The sequence below is a fragment of the Vanellus vanellus genome (genome assembly GCF_965231255.1).
Source record: "Vanellus vanellus genome assembly, chromosome: 5".
NCBI classification, from domain to species: Eukaryota; Metazoa; Chordata; class Aves; order Charadriiformes; family Charadriidae; genus Vanellus; species Vanellus vanellus.
In genome coordinates, this window is record NC_138910.1 from 20,130,798 (window position 1) to 20,147,848 (window position 17,051).

The 17,051-nt window shown below is 36.7% G+C and overlaps 1 protein-coding gene across 1 annotated transcript in view; it reads right to left on the minus strand.

Annotated features, from left to right (window-relative positions):
- The window catches only part of KCNH7 (potassium voltage-gated channel subfamily H member 7), a 253,766-nt gene that overhangs the window by 45,091 nt on the left and 191,624 nt on the right, over window positions 1–17,051 (minus strand). Inside the window, exons 7-9 of the mRNA XM_082484494.1 lie at window positions 14,558–14,983; window positions 4,238–4,637; window positions 3,309–3,508 (exon numbers count right to left, since the gene is read on the minus strand). Of these exons, the coding sequence (XP_082340620.1) occupies window positions 3,309–3,508; window positions 4,238–4,637; window positions 14,558–14,983 (1,026 nt within the window). The remainder of the gene's footprint in view (window positions 1–3,308; window positions 3,509–4,237; window positions 4,638–14,557; window positions 14,984–17,051) is intronic.

The window sequence follows — 17,051 nt, forward strand, 5'->3', positions numbered from 1 at the left end:
AAAAACAGAACAGGATAGTTTAAAAAATAAAAATAATATCTTTGAATCTTTGGGACTGGTGTCATCTTTCATGAAACAATATACATTGTAAATAATTTTTTTCGTATTTTAACTTTGCCAGCGTGTACCAGAGGGATATGACTTAAATTACGCTTATTCTATGGACTCAAGATTTTTATCCAGATTAAAATAAATCCCAAATCCTGTTTATCCAGTCCATGCATACTTATGCGGAATTGTTTTTATCAAAGTACATTATGCAATGAAGCATAATCAGAGATGTAGAAATGAAGCAGAGGGGAACAAATAAACAAATAAACAATGTTATCAGTATATTTCACCTGCAGATCTTTAAAGCTAATTTTAAGTTTAGCCATTTCAAATAAGCATAAAGTATTATCTTCTGGTTTTCAATTTAAAATGTAGGATTTTATTTAGGAAATGAAGTTTATTTAGTCCTAGTGCAGTATGATTCCTGAGATTAAAAGTTGGTGTTTTTTTTTCACTTTTTCTGAATTCTTAAGTTTATTACTGATGATAATTAAAAGCATCTTTTGAAGCATATTCTCTAATATTATTTATATATATATATGAGTATGTGTGTGTATACATTGCATGTACATATATATATATATGAAATGTAAATCATTCATGCATTTCATCTTTCAAAAGAGAAAGTGGACTGAGTTTTTGAATTTTATTCAGTCTTCAGTCATGAAATGAAAGAGAAAGACATCATTGGATCAAATTCTGCCTTCAGATATTTGCAAAAAACTCCCAGTAAATATTGATAGGAGTCAAACACATTTGTCTGAAGACAGTATTATCCCTTTGGTGTGTAAATGCAAATACTTCATGCAAAATTAAGTTAATAACACATGCAAGTCCATCTCATATGCACATGGCTTATAGCCAAGAAAACTTCATTGGTGCTTGTGCTAACATGCATATATGGTTTGAACTGAGAGCATTCACGCAAAGGAAAATGCAGAATGATCAGCATGGCAACTTTGTCCGAGTGACATTCCTACAGAGCAACTATCTAATGCAAACCGATATGCACATGACCTTTTTTGGGCAGAGAAGCATGATTTGAGTTGTGGGGTAAAACAGTGATTAATAAATGTGGTTAGATTAGCGTTTTTTAATGTCTAATTTTTAGTAACCATTTTGCCCCACATCTGATTCTACTTTGATTATTTCCTTTTGCTATCTACCCCTTCATCATGCAAAAAGTTACAATTAAAATTATAAAGCATCGAACAAGCTCTAAACCCGACAGATAACATGGATATTCTCCACACTTTATACTGCAATTAAATTTGATATAAATACCTCCTGCTCTTACCAGTGGGTGGTGTTATTCCATGTATTTAGGTATGAAGCAGACAGGAAAGAGATAAATCTTTCATAAGTACAACATAAATCACACAATTCTTATATTATCCTTGCACTAAGTGTAATATATTCAAACTCACTTTTTAAGAAAATTAATCGCCTGCCGTAAAACTTGAGGGACAGAATTGTGATCAGAATAAGAAATAAAAGGTAACAAAACAAGATACTAAACTTGATTTTTTTTTCACGTTTTATTTAAAACAAAGCCTCCATACTGCCTCACAATCATATTGCAGAATATGCTTAATCCATTTAGTTAGCGTTTCACATTAATGACAAATCCAAGACTAATTCCAGTGCACCAATTCCTGCATTATGCAAATTTTAACCTGACAACATCCAGATTTAGTTACTATTTCACGTGAAACAGGTGTTCTTAATACATCCATTAGTGGTTATGAATTAGTTAAGGCATACGTGATTTTGTAATATCTTCAGAAATAATTCAATGAGCTACTTTAGGCTTAGACTGCACCCACCTGCAGCTTAAAGGCCTGATCCTGCAAAGTTCTGAATACCCCACAACCCCATTGCCATCAGAGGGAATTAGGCCATTCAGTGCCATGCAGGATGAAGCTGCTGATGCTGCCTTCCACTGCAGTAATCACCAGCAGAGGTTTATACAAGTATCCTTGTCCTGCACTGGGCATAATATCCCTCTGGAGGGGACACTCATGGAAGTGGGAGGTGAAGCCAATATTTAATTTGCTGTCTTAATTTCAAGATCTGCTTTACTTAATGGTAATCATAAAGTCAAGCTGTCAGTGATTCAGCTTTATAAAAGCTTTTAATCAAGACCACTGTTTCTTCTTACTACATGAAAGTGTATCACTCTCACAGTCATTCACAAACCTATGTATAGATACCACATGGAAGCTGTTTGAATTTATGTCAAAATTTTGGAGGTTGATTTATCATTAAATTGTTACAAAACTGTATGGATTTTCTTGGTTTTCCCAGCTTTATGGAGAGCTCTGCAAAGTCTCTAATCTATAACTCAGAATAGCTCCGGAAAGTATCCCTCTAGAGAAACAAAGTCACAGATCTTTAAGATGCACAATGCTCTCAGTGTCTTCAAACCTATGTCAACTTTTCAGAAAAAAGTGTTGCTGCCTCCAGAAAATAAGCCAGAAATATAGATGCTTACTTTTGCTCATTAGCAGACTGCTATTCCCTTTTAGCTGGCCACATAATACACTATTATATAAGGAGCATTTATAGTTTTTTTTTATCAAGAACAGAAAATATGGGTGTTGTACCATGCCACTTACTAGAAATGAGATTCTGTGGATTGCTAAATGGTTAATAGTACTATGTTGACTTTCAGTGCAGAATTACGTGGTTATGAATGCAAGAAAACTACTGGTCAGACTATCACATGATTAGAATTTTTCACTCTGAAAAGAGCAGCTGATTCATCTGCCTGCTCCTCACTTCCACCCATCCCCAGTGTACCTGTTCTAGATTACACGATAGGATTTTGAAAAAGAATTGATCTCCACAGGTTTTATAGAAAAGTAACTCAGTAGATACCAACAAAGGTACTCTTGTTTGAAATGGGAGTGGAAAATTCGGCCAAAGTATAAACAAAATTCTGGAACAGCTATGCCTGAAATAAGAAACCTATGGGGTTTTTTTCTTCTCTTAACCGTAGAATAGTCAACTGCAATAGTCAACTGTTCTCAAGCATTCCAGTGAGAGTTCAGATTTCTGATATAGCTTGTAATAATCTAGGCAGTTAAATGTTTGGATGCCAAACTTGTAATGATTTTGTTTTCAATAATTTCTATATATACACCTTCTTATGCTTTTACTTTTACAGCTCATAAATAATGAAGACTTACAATCTCTAAATTCTCATGCATTTATCTATTCCTCAGCATCCATGCCTGAAAAACAGAACAACATACCATGTTCATGTCAATGCCATTGGTGTATGTCCACGCATGCTGGAAGTATTCCTCAAGTCGCTGCCGCAGCGGGTTAGGGATTTGATGAAAGCGTATAAACTCCTTTACTCGCAGCATCTGCATGTGATACCGTGCAGTTCCCGAGTAGAGTCTTTGGATTATTGCAGATACATTTCCAAAAATGCTAGCATACATTAATGCTGGATTAAATAAAAACAAAACTTACTTAAGTCATATCATTGGGTTTTGCAGATGATGCAACAATTCTTATAATGTACTTTGTGTGTAAAACAGCTCAGATGAGACTAGCAACACTTTCAGAGATGTGGAATTGGTTTACCTGAAGCTTTTTATTGACTTGATTGTATCAGTACTAACTCAGTTAGCAGATGAGGCTTAAATATTAAATTGTAATCAAGTTGGTAATATTTATCTTTGGAGATTTGTAGTCCTGAACTTAGTGTTATAAGATAGGCTTATCTAATTTTATGGACTTTGGTATAGCTAAGAACTAGGAACTAAGCTGAAGTACAACTTAACAAACGTCAGAGTTAAGAAGGTACACATACATTTATATGTTCAGGTTTAAATCAGCAAACAAAATATAATTATGATTATCCAAAATGATGGGCTATAGTTTCCTAAATCCACTCAAAACTCAGTTTCCTACCCTATACAGGATTTGCTTACAGACACCGATACACAACACAAAGCTTCTGACATTTTGGATGACAGATTTTGAGTAGTCAAACAACGTGACTACTTCCTGACATTGCATGAGTCACAACATATTTTCGCATATAACATTGCTTTCGCTGGGAATTTGCCCTTCCGACTGCATGCTTATAATCTTATTAGATTAGACTGTTAAGTCATTCGCTCAAACACTGAGAAAAAAAGAAAAAAATTAATAAGATAAAACTACTTACAGCCAATCAACATGACACAGATGGAAAAGATTTTCTCTGAGTTCGTGTTTGGAGACACATTTCCAAATCCTACACTTGTCAGACTGCTGAAGGTAAAATAAAGTGCTGTAACATATTTGTCCTTGATGGATGGTCCAGAGCTTGCATCACTCTTATTATAATGCTTTCCTAATTGTTCTCCTAAAGAATCCAGCCATCCAATCTTGTGAGCCAAGTAAGGTCTTTCTACATTTCCAATGGCATACCAAATGCAAGCAAGCCAGTGTGCAATTAGTGCAAATATGCACATAAGGAGCATCAGAACTGCAGCACCATATTCTGAATATCTGTCCAGTTTCCGTGCTACCCTCACCAAACGCAGCAGTCTAGCTGTCTTCAGAAGACCTATTAATGTTGTTGTCTGTGAAGACAAGATAGAAATTGATTTTCTCTGTTAGCAAATGTATTCTCATGAATAGTCAGCATGAATAAACCAGTGTAAATTCCATTATTTCAGGGAATCAGCAAAACCAGTCGATTAACCCATTTTAGTGTAATGTTAATTTCATTTTCTTTAAACTATCAACTTTATTATAAAAACAATGAAGAAAACAACAAGAAACGCACATTTATATTAAGATATATTGTAGATGTCATCTGCTGAATACTCTTCATTTTAAATATTATTCTTGATCTGGACTCTTCAATCCACCCTAGTGGACTTAAATGATCCATTAGATTTGTGATGTTTTGGCATGATAAAGTGCGTAAGTTATTGGAACTACTCATAATTATATGACTGGCCTCATATGTAATAAGCATTTATGATGTCTGATAAAAGCTGTGTGACTATATTTGATCCTAACTTAGAGACTCCTTGCAATGCTCTGGCACACATGTTCTAGAAGAGAGAAGCAATAGGGCAGAAATGTCCCAAAGAGTATCTTATTCTGAAAATATTTTTCCTGGTTTTAATGGTCAGAACACTCTATAGGGGTAAAACAAGATGAACCACTGTGAACAGAAAATCATGGAAAAGTTACTGTTGCCAGACTCTAGATTAGTCTTATTTTTGCATCCTTCATCCTGAAGCTTGCAGGTGTAGTGGTAGAAGCCACTAATAAAAGTCCTATACCATTAAGATAAATATGGGTCAGTTATAAACCAGGAACATAGTCCAAGTTTTTAGTGCAGATCTGCACTACAATTCATTGCAGTCTCTTTGAGGCTCTGATATTTTTAAAGGAATCTAAAGTTTATTAATGTAAATTTACAATTTTCGATCAGTAAATTATTTTCATGCTTTTTAATTCCTTGAAAAAAAGACCAACAATATTGACAATATTGCAAATAGTAACAACTCGATTTCAAAAAGAACTCAGCTACCTTTTTCCCTCCATTAAGTCTGAACATATATTAAAATACTCAGTAAATGGCAAGACTGAATAAGATTTTAATAATTTTTTTCTTCCTTTTTTTTAACATGTTTGTATATTACATAACACTTAACTGGAAGTTTTCTGAGCCTTACAAAACACTATGATGGTAGTATATGTCACATTAAAGCTTTCTTTCAACACGTACTGGACTAGTTTTGTTGTATTAGATCCTTGCATTTACCATGTTTCTGAGTAGAATCCAAAAGCCCTTGGGAAAAAAAAAAGAGGCTTTCTTGGCTGCATTTTTCAGTGGGCAGGTCAATATATTGTTCATATTTTCTGAGTAATTGAGCAAGACGGTAGTGTAGGGTAACGCTGGGTAACACTCCTTCGTTCAACGTAACATCACAGAGAATAATTTCAGGGTGAATTTCTCATTGCTGCATAAAGAAGGCTGTTTCATTGACTGTGACCTCAACAGGCTGAAAAGCCTGTTCAAAAAGCTATGCCTAGGTTGACCTTCAGCATGTAAATATTGCCATTAGGTACAATTTTTTTGTAAGGTATATCAGGCTTAAATATTTATGACTCCTTAAGGAAAAGAGCAACCTTAAGAAAAGCCAACATTTGTTCTTAGTGGGGTGTTGGAACCATTCTATTACAGATGTAGTCATATCTCTGCACCGTGTAAAAGGCAACATATTCTTACAGTGCCCCTTAAATAGATCAGAAGATAGATTGTGAATCCAAAATATGTCAACGGTGTTCCACCCCATTCTTAAGATATGACTTGCCAATATAAGATAAGACTTGTTAATTCAGGAATTGGTACTGGGACTGGTGCTGGGTTTTTTCAGTAGCAACATTTACTGTGAGCCGGAAGCATGTAGGAATCTCATAGCTACTGAAACTGTGCATCTGGATTGGTAGAAGATGGGTACCGGATCATTTTCCCCCAGTACAGTACATTCAGTGCAAATAGTATTCCATTTATAAAATGCAATTAACTGTTTGCTTAAACTGGGATTCATTAGGACCATAGTACTTTCAGAATCTATGATCCTTACAATACATTGAAGATGTCTTTTTCAATTGGTAAGATTTATTAAAAAGGTAATACCCATTTTAAATAGATTCTGCCAAAACAGACATTCTATTTCCTCCAATTTACTTTTTCTTTGCAAATAAATAAAATTGTAGAGAAAAATAAAAAAGATCAGCTTTGATTTCCTCATTGCACTATTTATATATTCCAATCCACCAATTTAAAATTTTGTTAACCAGTATAGCCAATGTAATTTTAATATTTTTGCCTTGTTTGTTTATTGTGCTATTTGGCCTTTTAAAAAGTCTTTTGATTTTTTCTACCTATAGTACAGGAGTGACGCCTGGATTAAAAGTGTATTGGATTTTTTCTGTTTTTTTCTGTTTTAGTAATTGCACGAAAAATAAGCAATACATCATGCCTACAATGGTTCTTTCATGCCTACATGGTTCTTTTCGCAAGCTAAGTAACCACACAGAAGACATCTTTAGTTGTTTTAGAATAATTGTTCAGTTCTCATAGTAAGAAGCTTGAGAAAGGTTAAATTTTGTCAATTATTTTCTCTCTGGAGGAAAAAAATGACCTTCTAAAAACAGGAGTTCATGGATACTAAGTTTTCTAAGTATAGGTCACTAAATTTATTTTACAAAATCTATGTATCCTTAAGTGTGATTAGTCTTCTTTTTTAACAGTCAGATTGGTTTATACTCCAATTTCTCAAGCCCTGATGCTGAAATGACTACAGCAGGGGGCTATTTTGATGGACAACAATTGATTACAGCATGATTTGAAAGAGGAGGGCATCAGTCTATCTGATTGCAGAGGGTATCACTCAGAAGTTATTATTGTATCAGACTAGAAGAGGGAGCTGGTATCACCTAATTAATTATCTGCATAAATGATATTCTGCTTGCAAAAAGTAATTTACGACTCATGACTTTCTCACTGGTGGCCAGATCCTTCCGTTTCCTCTAGATTTTTGTGGGTTTTTCTTTCTTTCTTCATAATATCCATTATTGTTAATGTATAAATCTATAACGTCATCTCTTATTTGTCTCTTTTTTAAACCAAATAACCCACTGATGTGTATGAGTAGCTCAAATTGTCTCTGCCAATGTGCATTAATGTGCACTTGCTTACACAGTAGTTTATCTGCTGTAGGGTCCTTTCCAGTTTCTTGGTGTTGTAAGGTCCTCAGTTTCTCAATGATTTCCTGTCACCTACATTTTATGTTAAAACCATCATCAATCTTCTACCATTTTTGCAGCCTGTAAATAAAACTATTAAATATGAGTACTATAGCATCAAGCATAGTTACCTCTTTTCTCTCTCTTGGAAAAATTTCTAATACATGCCAGAATTTGGCCTTTCAGTCTATGCTCCATTACCTTAATAGTCTCTTCTGAGCACTGTGTCATTGTTGAAAATCTTTATGCTGTATGCACCATGATACTGAAAATGTTAGTACAAGCAGCATTTAAAAAAAACATACTCCAACTAACGAAAACTTCTTATTTATATTAGGGCACTGGTACTTCAACTGCTGTTGATAAAGGACTGCCAAAAAGGCCTACGAATAACTGCCTGCTCAAGCAGTGCCGGGGTTCCTCTTTGCTTCATCTTGAAAAACAATTAAGGGAAGAAAAAAATTGATACTAAATGTTTCTCTGATATTAGCCAGCCACCTAAATAATTTCCAGAGATTCTACCCTAAAGCTGCACCATCCTGGACTGTATTCACTCCACAGAGTTGCTAATGCAAAGGCAGACTGCCTGTACGATCAGCTATGCAGTCTTCAGTGTAAAAGACTTGAAATTCATGGGAACAGGTTTTCCAAGTAAATTGCTAAACTAAGCACAGAAAACTATCTCTTCCTGAGGTGTTTTCTGAGCTTGATTTTCAAATATATTTTAATTTAGAAGGTAAAGTACTGATTCTATTAGTGGAGATGCAATCAGGTCTATGAGGTTTCACCTCCAATTGCAGAAATGTGGGATTCTTCTTTTCAGTTTGCTTTAACAGATACACTGTGTAACGGAGTGAAGGGAAGACCTCAAAACAAAGACAAGAACAAGAATACTTTGATTTATATGTCTTCATTTTAGCCAAAACCCATCTATTTTCTTGTTTTGTTACTATGAGTAGAAAACACATTCACTCTTACATTTTGTGAGTATGCTGCATATATACATCACAATGTATTTATTTTTATTTTCTAAGGCAGCATTTTTCCTGTTGACAGGCTATTTAATTACGTTCCGTAAAATAGCTCTGATCACTATTATTTGTACAAATAGCAAAATCAAAAACTTTCATGTCTTTCTGCATATTTCAGCTAAGTGTTCTCTCTGGCCTCAATTTAATAAAATTGTAAATATGAACATTTTCTTGCTGAAGCTGTTTGTATGTTTTTTTGCCGCAGGTTCTAGATGAAAGAGAAGAAACTAGTTATCTATATATCCATGTGATTTTTCCCTACAACATACCTGTCTTTGAAGTGAAAAGCTGATCAATTATTTTAAATGTATATATCTAAAAATATCTAGTAGTTTTAAGCAGCTTTCTGCTTGTAGAGACACATGTGTGTGTCCTTTAAGGAGCTGTGCCACTGCAACTTTTATTTGTTTAAAATCCAACACAGACTCCTCAGCTGAGCAGAATGATTAAAAATATACTATCAAAAGAACAGAAAGTAAAAAATCTATCTACTCATTATTTTTACCTTCTCAGGTATCAGGGATGCCACTTAACATTTACAACACATGCACGAAAAAAAAAAAAGAGAACAGTTTACTGCTAGCCATAATCATTTTGCGTTGAGTCTGCTTAAACAGAAAAAAATAATTTAAAATTATATTAGTTCCCTATTTTAGAAATTGGAAAGTTAACTGTCTTACTCTGTTGCTTTCTTATGGTTGACAAAGTATGGCTCAAAGCGAAACATTCAGATAGTGCTGCCTGTGGTATTTGGATTATTACCTCTTGTCCTTTCTAGACTCGGTTTGTTATCAAGGTGTTTTAAAGCTGGGTGAGCACACACAGAGCTCTCTTTGGAGCTTATGTTGCTTAGTAAAAAGAGTATTCAATACAATTGTTCGTAGGGGATCTTATTTGAAGAATCTCCAGAAAACAAAAAAGAGCTATTTCATTAAAATGATAGTACTTATGACTGAAAAAAATCTATTAGACAAAAAATGCTCAATTCTAACAGTTTTATGTTTGCTTCTTCTTGCTAAACTATCAAAAAGGGATCATTTGGAGAATATTATAGATAGCAATGTAGGAAGCAAACCTGCAGTAAGTAGCAGCTTAGAAAAATTGATTGACATATTCAATACCACGAATGAGAGAGAGAAGTCATGATGGCATGGTGAACTGGTCATAAACTGTGTAGTTTCATTGCTGCTTTGCTAAACACACTGTTTTTTCCAGATAGTGAAACTGTTCAATTACCTGGTTTTGAGAGAATAAAGAATTAATCTACATGTATCTGCAATACTTAAAACATCATTACATTGTCCAATAATTTCTGTTCTAAGTTCAATGTTTTTGTATTTTTCTACTCACCTGCCAAAATGCACTTGCTTGCTACTAATCTGTAACATTATCTTATGTTAAAGTTATCCCTTTATCATCACTTTAGCACCTGGCACTTCACTCTTAAGGACATCTGTAATGGGGGAGGTGGAAGAATGATGTTCAGGGTTAAAAACCTCAAAGGAATGCCACATGGAGAGCAACACAAAGGAATTGCAGCCACTCCAGCCAGTAAATTAGCTTCAGCTTCAACAGGGTCCCAACTTAAATGCCTCTTTGCAAATGCACATAGCATAAGTAACAAAGAAGAGGAGATAGAGATGTGCACACGTGTCCAGGGCTATGATCTCATTGACATCACTGAGATGTGGTGGGATGGCTCCCATGACTGGAGTGTTGGAATGGAAGGACACAGGCTTTTTGGGAAGGACAGGCAGTAGAAATGAGGAGGGGGTGTTACCCTCTACATCAATGACCATCTGTAGTACATGGAGCTCCTCCTGGGGATGGATGAAGAGCCGACAGAGAGCTTAAGGGTTGGGACTAAAGGAAACACAGAGGCAGGTGACATTCTACTGGGGGTCTGCTATAGGCCAGCTGACCAGGATGATCAAGCAGATGAGGCCTTCTACAGACAGATAGGAGCAGCCTTCTGTTCACAGGCCCTGGTCCTCATGGGGGACTTCGAGATCTGTCGGAAGGACAACACAGTAGGGCACAAGCAATCCAGGAAGTTCTTAAAATGCATTGATGGTAACTTCCTTCTCTGAGTGGTAGAGGAGCCAACAAGGAGAGGAGCTATATTGGACCTTGTCCTTACCAACAAGGAGGGGCTAGTGGGGAATGTCAAGCTCAAGGGTCACCTTGGCTGCAGAGATCATGAAATGATATAGTTCAAGATCCTTAGGGCAGTGAAGGGGGTGCATAGCAAGCTCGCCACCCTGGACTTCATGAGAGCAGACTTTGGCCTCTTGAGGGATCTGCTTGGTAAGGTACAATGGGATAAAGCACTGGAGGGGAGAGGGACTCAGGGAAGCTGGTTAGTATTAAAGGACCACCTCCTCCAAGCTCAGAAGCAATACATTCCAGAAATGAAAAAGTCAGGCAAAAAAGCCAGGAGGCCTGTATGGATGAAGAAGGAGCTCCTGGACATAATCAAAAGCAATAAGGAGGCCTACAGAGGGTGGAAGCAAAGACAGGTAGCCTGGGAGGAATACAGAGAAACTGTCCAAGCAGCCAGGGATCATGTTTGGAAAGCTAAAGCCCAGATAGAATTAAAACTGGCCAGGGACATCAAGTGCAACAATAAAAACTTCTGTAAGTATGTCAGTGATAAAAGGAAGACTAGGGAGGATGTGGGCCCTCTCCAGAAGAAAATAGGACACCTGTTCACCTGGGATATGGCGAAGACTGAGTTGACTTCTTTGCCTCAGTCTTCACTGCCCAAGTCATAGAAGGCAAAGGCAGGGACTGTGAGAATGAACAACCATCCACAATGGGCAACATGGATGTTGGGATTGAGTGCACCCTCAGCAAGTTGACGACTGCTGTGCACCCACAGCAAGTTGCTGTGTGGTGCAGTAGACACACTGGAGAGGAGGGGTGCCATCCAGAGGGACCTTGGCAGGCTTGAGAGGTGGGCCCATGCCAACCTCATGAAGTTCAACAAGGCCAAGTGCAAGGTCCTGCACATGGGTCAGGGCAAACCCAAGCACAAACACAGGCTGGGCAGAGAATGGATTGAGAACAGCCCTGAGGAGAAGGACTTGGGGGGTTGATGGATGAGAAGCTCAACACGACCTGGCAATCTGTGCTTGCAGCTCAGAAGGCCAATTGCATCCTGGGATGCCTCAAAAGGACCGTGGCCAGCAGGTCAAGGGAACTCATTCTCTCCATCTACTCCACTCCAGTGACACCCCATCTGGAGTACTGCGTCCAGCTTTGGAGTCCTCAGCATAAGAAGGACACAGACCTGTTGAAGCAGGTCCAGAGGAGTGACACAAAGATGATCAGAGGGCTGGAGCACCTCTGATGTGAAGACAGACTGAGAGAGTAGGGGTTGTTCAGTCTGGAGAAGAGAAGGCTCCGGGGACACCTTATAGCAGCCTTCCAGTACTTAAATGGGGCCTACAGGAAAGCTGGAGAGGGACTTTTTACAAGGACATGTAGCAATAGGACAAGGGGTAATGGCTTCAAACTGGAAGAGGGTAGATTTACAGTAGGTATCAGAAAGAAATTTTTCATTATGAGGGTGGTGAGGCACTGGAACAGGTTGCCCAGGGAAGCTGTGGATGCCCCACCCCTGGAAGTGTTCAAGGCCAGGTTGGTTGGGGCTTTGAGCATCCTGGTCTAGTGGGAGGTGTCCCTGCCCATGGCAGGGTGTGTTGGAACTAGATGATCTTTAAGGTCCCTTCCAACTCTAACCATTCCATGATTCTATGAATAAATCCAAAGAGCACTCCTTCAATCAACTTTGGAATCGGTCGCCATTGTAACACTTGATGTTCCACACTTCCAGTCACTGAACGTAATTTTTGGCAGTGATGAGTGCTCAGTGATCAGAAAGGGTTGCAGACCACACCTGAAGTGGAATGATGTGGTCCAAGGTAGAAGTAATGCCATTGTCAGGATGTTTGTCTTTCATGTGTCTGTGCTATCAAAACCACGGAAAAAAATCTGCAGAAAGACTGAGGCATACCACAGATGATAAATGCAAAAAGTTATCAAAGTTTCTCTTAAATCTCTGAACTTTTTAGTCACCTCCAGAACAGAAAAGTTCTATTGTGGTAGGAGAACTATTAACATGTTCCCTCTGTCCTTTATGTTAGCATCTGTCTTCTTATTGCATTGCCTTAACAAAATTTACTTCTACTGCATGATATTACCTACATGTTTCTCCAGATTCATCATTTACCTTGAGTGTGTACACTCATGTTCAAATTATTAGGAATATCACTATTGATTAGGAACGTTAGTATTGATTTCTCTGACTGCTGAATTAGACCACATTATAATGATTTTTCAGAAGCACAGGAGACAGGAAAACATTCTCATTATATAAAATTTAAGAAAATGAGTTTAAGAAAAGCATGAATGTTAGTCATCCTACTTCTGAAATTTTTAAGACTGAATATGCTCACAAGACGCTCAAGGTGCACGTAGGTATGTGCCAGTTTTATACCGACCCTTAAAGGCATACTTAATTAAATTTACATGTAATTTGTGAGGATAGCTAGGGTATGCTCAGAATTCAGATCAGGTTTTTGGGGTAGACATAAAAATATTTGCTGTCACAGCAAATGACTTTCATAAAAAGGAATTCATTTTAAAATGAAAATGTTTTTGCATTCTCTGCATTGTGACATGGAGGCATACAGTCAGATCAGTAAGTTTTCATGCTAAAGGTTGCTGATTAATTTGTAGTCCTCACCTTTCTCTTCTCAATTAATGAGATGCGCATATGGTCAACAAAACTGTCTGTTTCCCTTATGTCAATATGTGCAAAATGGTATTTTTAAGAAATGGATATGTGTCCTTTAAAAAGTGAAGGGATCATATTTTGCTTGGTTTGCTGCTTTTTTTTTTAACTGCTGTATTCTATGCATCACAAAAAATCCCAATTCTCTACTTGTCAGTTCACTTTTCATCAAAAAATATAACTTTAGCCCTTCTTAAATTAAATAAAATTCTTTGGAAGGAGGCAGAACTGGGTCAGGCATCCAGAACATAGCGTATGTTTTATACTCCTTTGGGCAATTTTTGTATGCATATATTGAACACTTTTTTAACCTATTGTACAGATAGGGTGAGGACATTAGTCATGCTGCAAGGTTAACCCCATATAATATTTTTTTCTTTCTTTTGGTAGTCCAGATTCTTGATAAAATAGACAACAGCCTAATGTTTTTAACTGGTGTAGTTCATACAACAACTAATCCATTTTACACTGAGTAAGCATCTGATCTAAAGATTTTGAACAGAGAAAATTTATTTTAATGCTTTAACGCCAACACAACATTTATATGCATTATGAGCAGTTTTTACAAAGCAAGCAGCAAATCAAAGGAACAGTTCTTAAATAAAAGCATTTGAACCAGTCCTTCATACATGATATATTTATTTTATTATTTGTAAAGACTATCAAATATGGTATAATTGAAAAATACTAGCTGAATTTTTCAACTTGTTCTACTGTCAGTGAAAGCTAATATTCGACATTATTCTACTAAGGAAGATTTAATTTTAGTTTAACTTTCAAAAATGGGGTGGAACTACTAAACAGCCTATTAACTGACAAGCAAAAAATATATTAGGATATACAGATTACTGTAGTAAAGTCAAAACTTAATATTTAAGATTTCTTAATCATTTAAGCTTACCTCTTCAGAGCCAGAGCCAAAAATCAGCAGGTCAAAAGGTATTGCAGCAACCATGTCAATTAGGAACCAGCCTTTGAAGTAGTGAATTGCTATTTTTGCTGGGTCACTTACCACTTCTTCATTCTGGTTTACATATGTTGTTCTGAAGTTTATTAGAATGTCAATGATAAACATAATATCCACAATTAAGTCTACAACATTCAGTGGGCTGCAAGAATATCCACACTCTCTCCTCTTCCGTTCCTCGCTATCATTCAGAAGGAAGGCAGCAGAGTAAGGGGTGAATATGGCGGTGTATATTACCAGCAACAAAATGAGCCAGTCCCACACGGCTTTGAAAGGACTATAGTGCAATATAGTAAACTTGTTGATGCGAGGTGTCTGGAGTTTATATTCTGGTAGGACATCAGCCCCTAAGGATAGAACCTAGAATAAGAAATATACCATGTCAATAATCAGGCAGTGTATCTATTCCTACTTTCAGTACACTTAGCAAATACAGAATAAACTTAAAAAGTCCTTTATTGTAATTTTGAGGATTAAGCTTCAATTACTTGGTGTTTTGGCAAACTAAACTTCTGCAAAATCCATGATGTCTGCCAGGTCCCATAAATTCATTGACAATTTTACACAGTAGTTTGACTCTTGTTTCCTGTAGCAACCATTAAATGGCATATCTGGTCCATAAAATCTGCATAATTAAGCATGTCATCAAATTCATTTATCCACCACATGGTAACCTTGCCAGCCTCTTCATGGCCAGTGAACAACTTTTCTTGCAGTGACAGTGTTTTTCTCCCAAAGCAAATCTATTATCATTGGCTTAAATTCACTACAAAAGAGTCTACTCTCATTAGAAAACAAGGCAACAAGAAATAAAAAAGTTACAGAAAGACCTGTGAGTATCTGTCCTGGTTTGAGGTAAAACAGAACCAATTTTCTTTTCAGCAATTTTATTTTTCAGTTAAGTGTCTTCTAAGTAACAAACTCTGAAATTAATGGCATATTTTTTGGATAGTGTCTGCTTGTAGCAGATAACGTCTCATGTTATTAGCTATAGCTAATACCATGGAATGGTATGCAGAGAGGCTCTTGCTTATACTTACTGCTATAACGACCAAGGTCAGCTAACTTTGTTATGTACCAACTTGGAGGGTCAGAAGTGGACAAGCGCAAAGGGGTTGCACCTTGACAGCTCTCTCCACTTTGAGTTTTGTGGTGTGGAAAACTTTCATGCGTGGACAAATTTCACTGGGGCTATAGTTCTAGTACACATAAAGGCATGAAAAAGAAGAGTACCACATAAGTATTGCCTTTTGCTTCATTTCTATTTTTGCCTGAAGCTCGTTAACATTCCTTTAAAAGTATGGATTTGTTATCTGTCGGTGTTATCTAAGTTGGATTTCAATTTTATTTGGAAGGGATTATGTTTGTAAACACTGCTTGATTTGCTGGCTCTAGAAGCTGAAATGTTTGCTTTGTTGCAAAGAGCAAGCATAGTGTGGGTACCAGAAAAAAACAAACTTCCTTTGGCTGCTCCTCCAGTCTTACTGAACTCTGGAATTAAGGAACAAAACCTTTAAGGGTAACAACGTAAATTATGTTTTTGTCCCTATTCGATGCTTGGCATAGTTCTAGAGACTTAGCAATGATGTTAATTATTGCCTTCTGTGCTGCAAGTGCTCTCCAAATCCTATGGGACTCAGATCACCACTTCATTTTACACAGACCAATGAACAAACATCAGATGGTGACAACCTTCAGTTATTACCCATTTGGGCAAGTTACATAGTCAAGAAATCTTATACTCATTTTCCACCAGTTACTTCTACTTTTTTCTTATCCCCCTGCTAATTAAAAACAATGCTGTTTAGAAAATCAGATATTTCAAAAGTAATTTAAATGAATAATTATACTGAAATGAAATGATGACTGGAAGGAGGAATACCTTGTCTGCAAAACCATCCACTTTTATTTGCTTTTTGTTTAGCAGTTTGAGATTTGAGATTTCAGCTTGTTCAAGATTGAGGAATTTCATGCTCCTCAACGTAAACTTATATGATTATAAGGGTCAGCACACTCTTTTCTGTTTAACTTTTCAACAGCAAGTGTTGTATAAACCTTAGATCCTATCCTTAGTAATCTAAGTGGCACTTCTTATACAGTGAAGTTCTACTCTGAAAATGTTGTGAGAACACCAGGTTTAATAACCACTCTTCTTCTTTGAACTGTGAAGAAAGAAACGTTTAAGCCATCCAAAAGATTATATGGTACCTTCAAGCAACCATTAAGCACCATGCTGAGGTGATGGTAGAGGCTGTTCATCTATGTTTTATATTGTAACTAGGACTTGCACTTAACTAATGGTGCTAGCTATTTTTTTGTGCGTTAAACACACTAGCTGATAGCAAGTTGAAGCACAAGCATTGCTTAGTCTCTTAAGCAGTCTTAACACTTTCAGACCCCCACCTGGTGAGTTGACAAGAACGTTTTC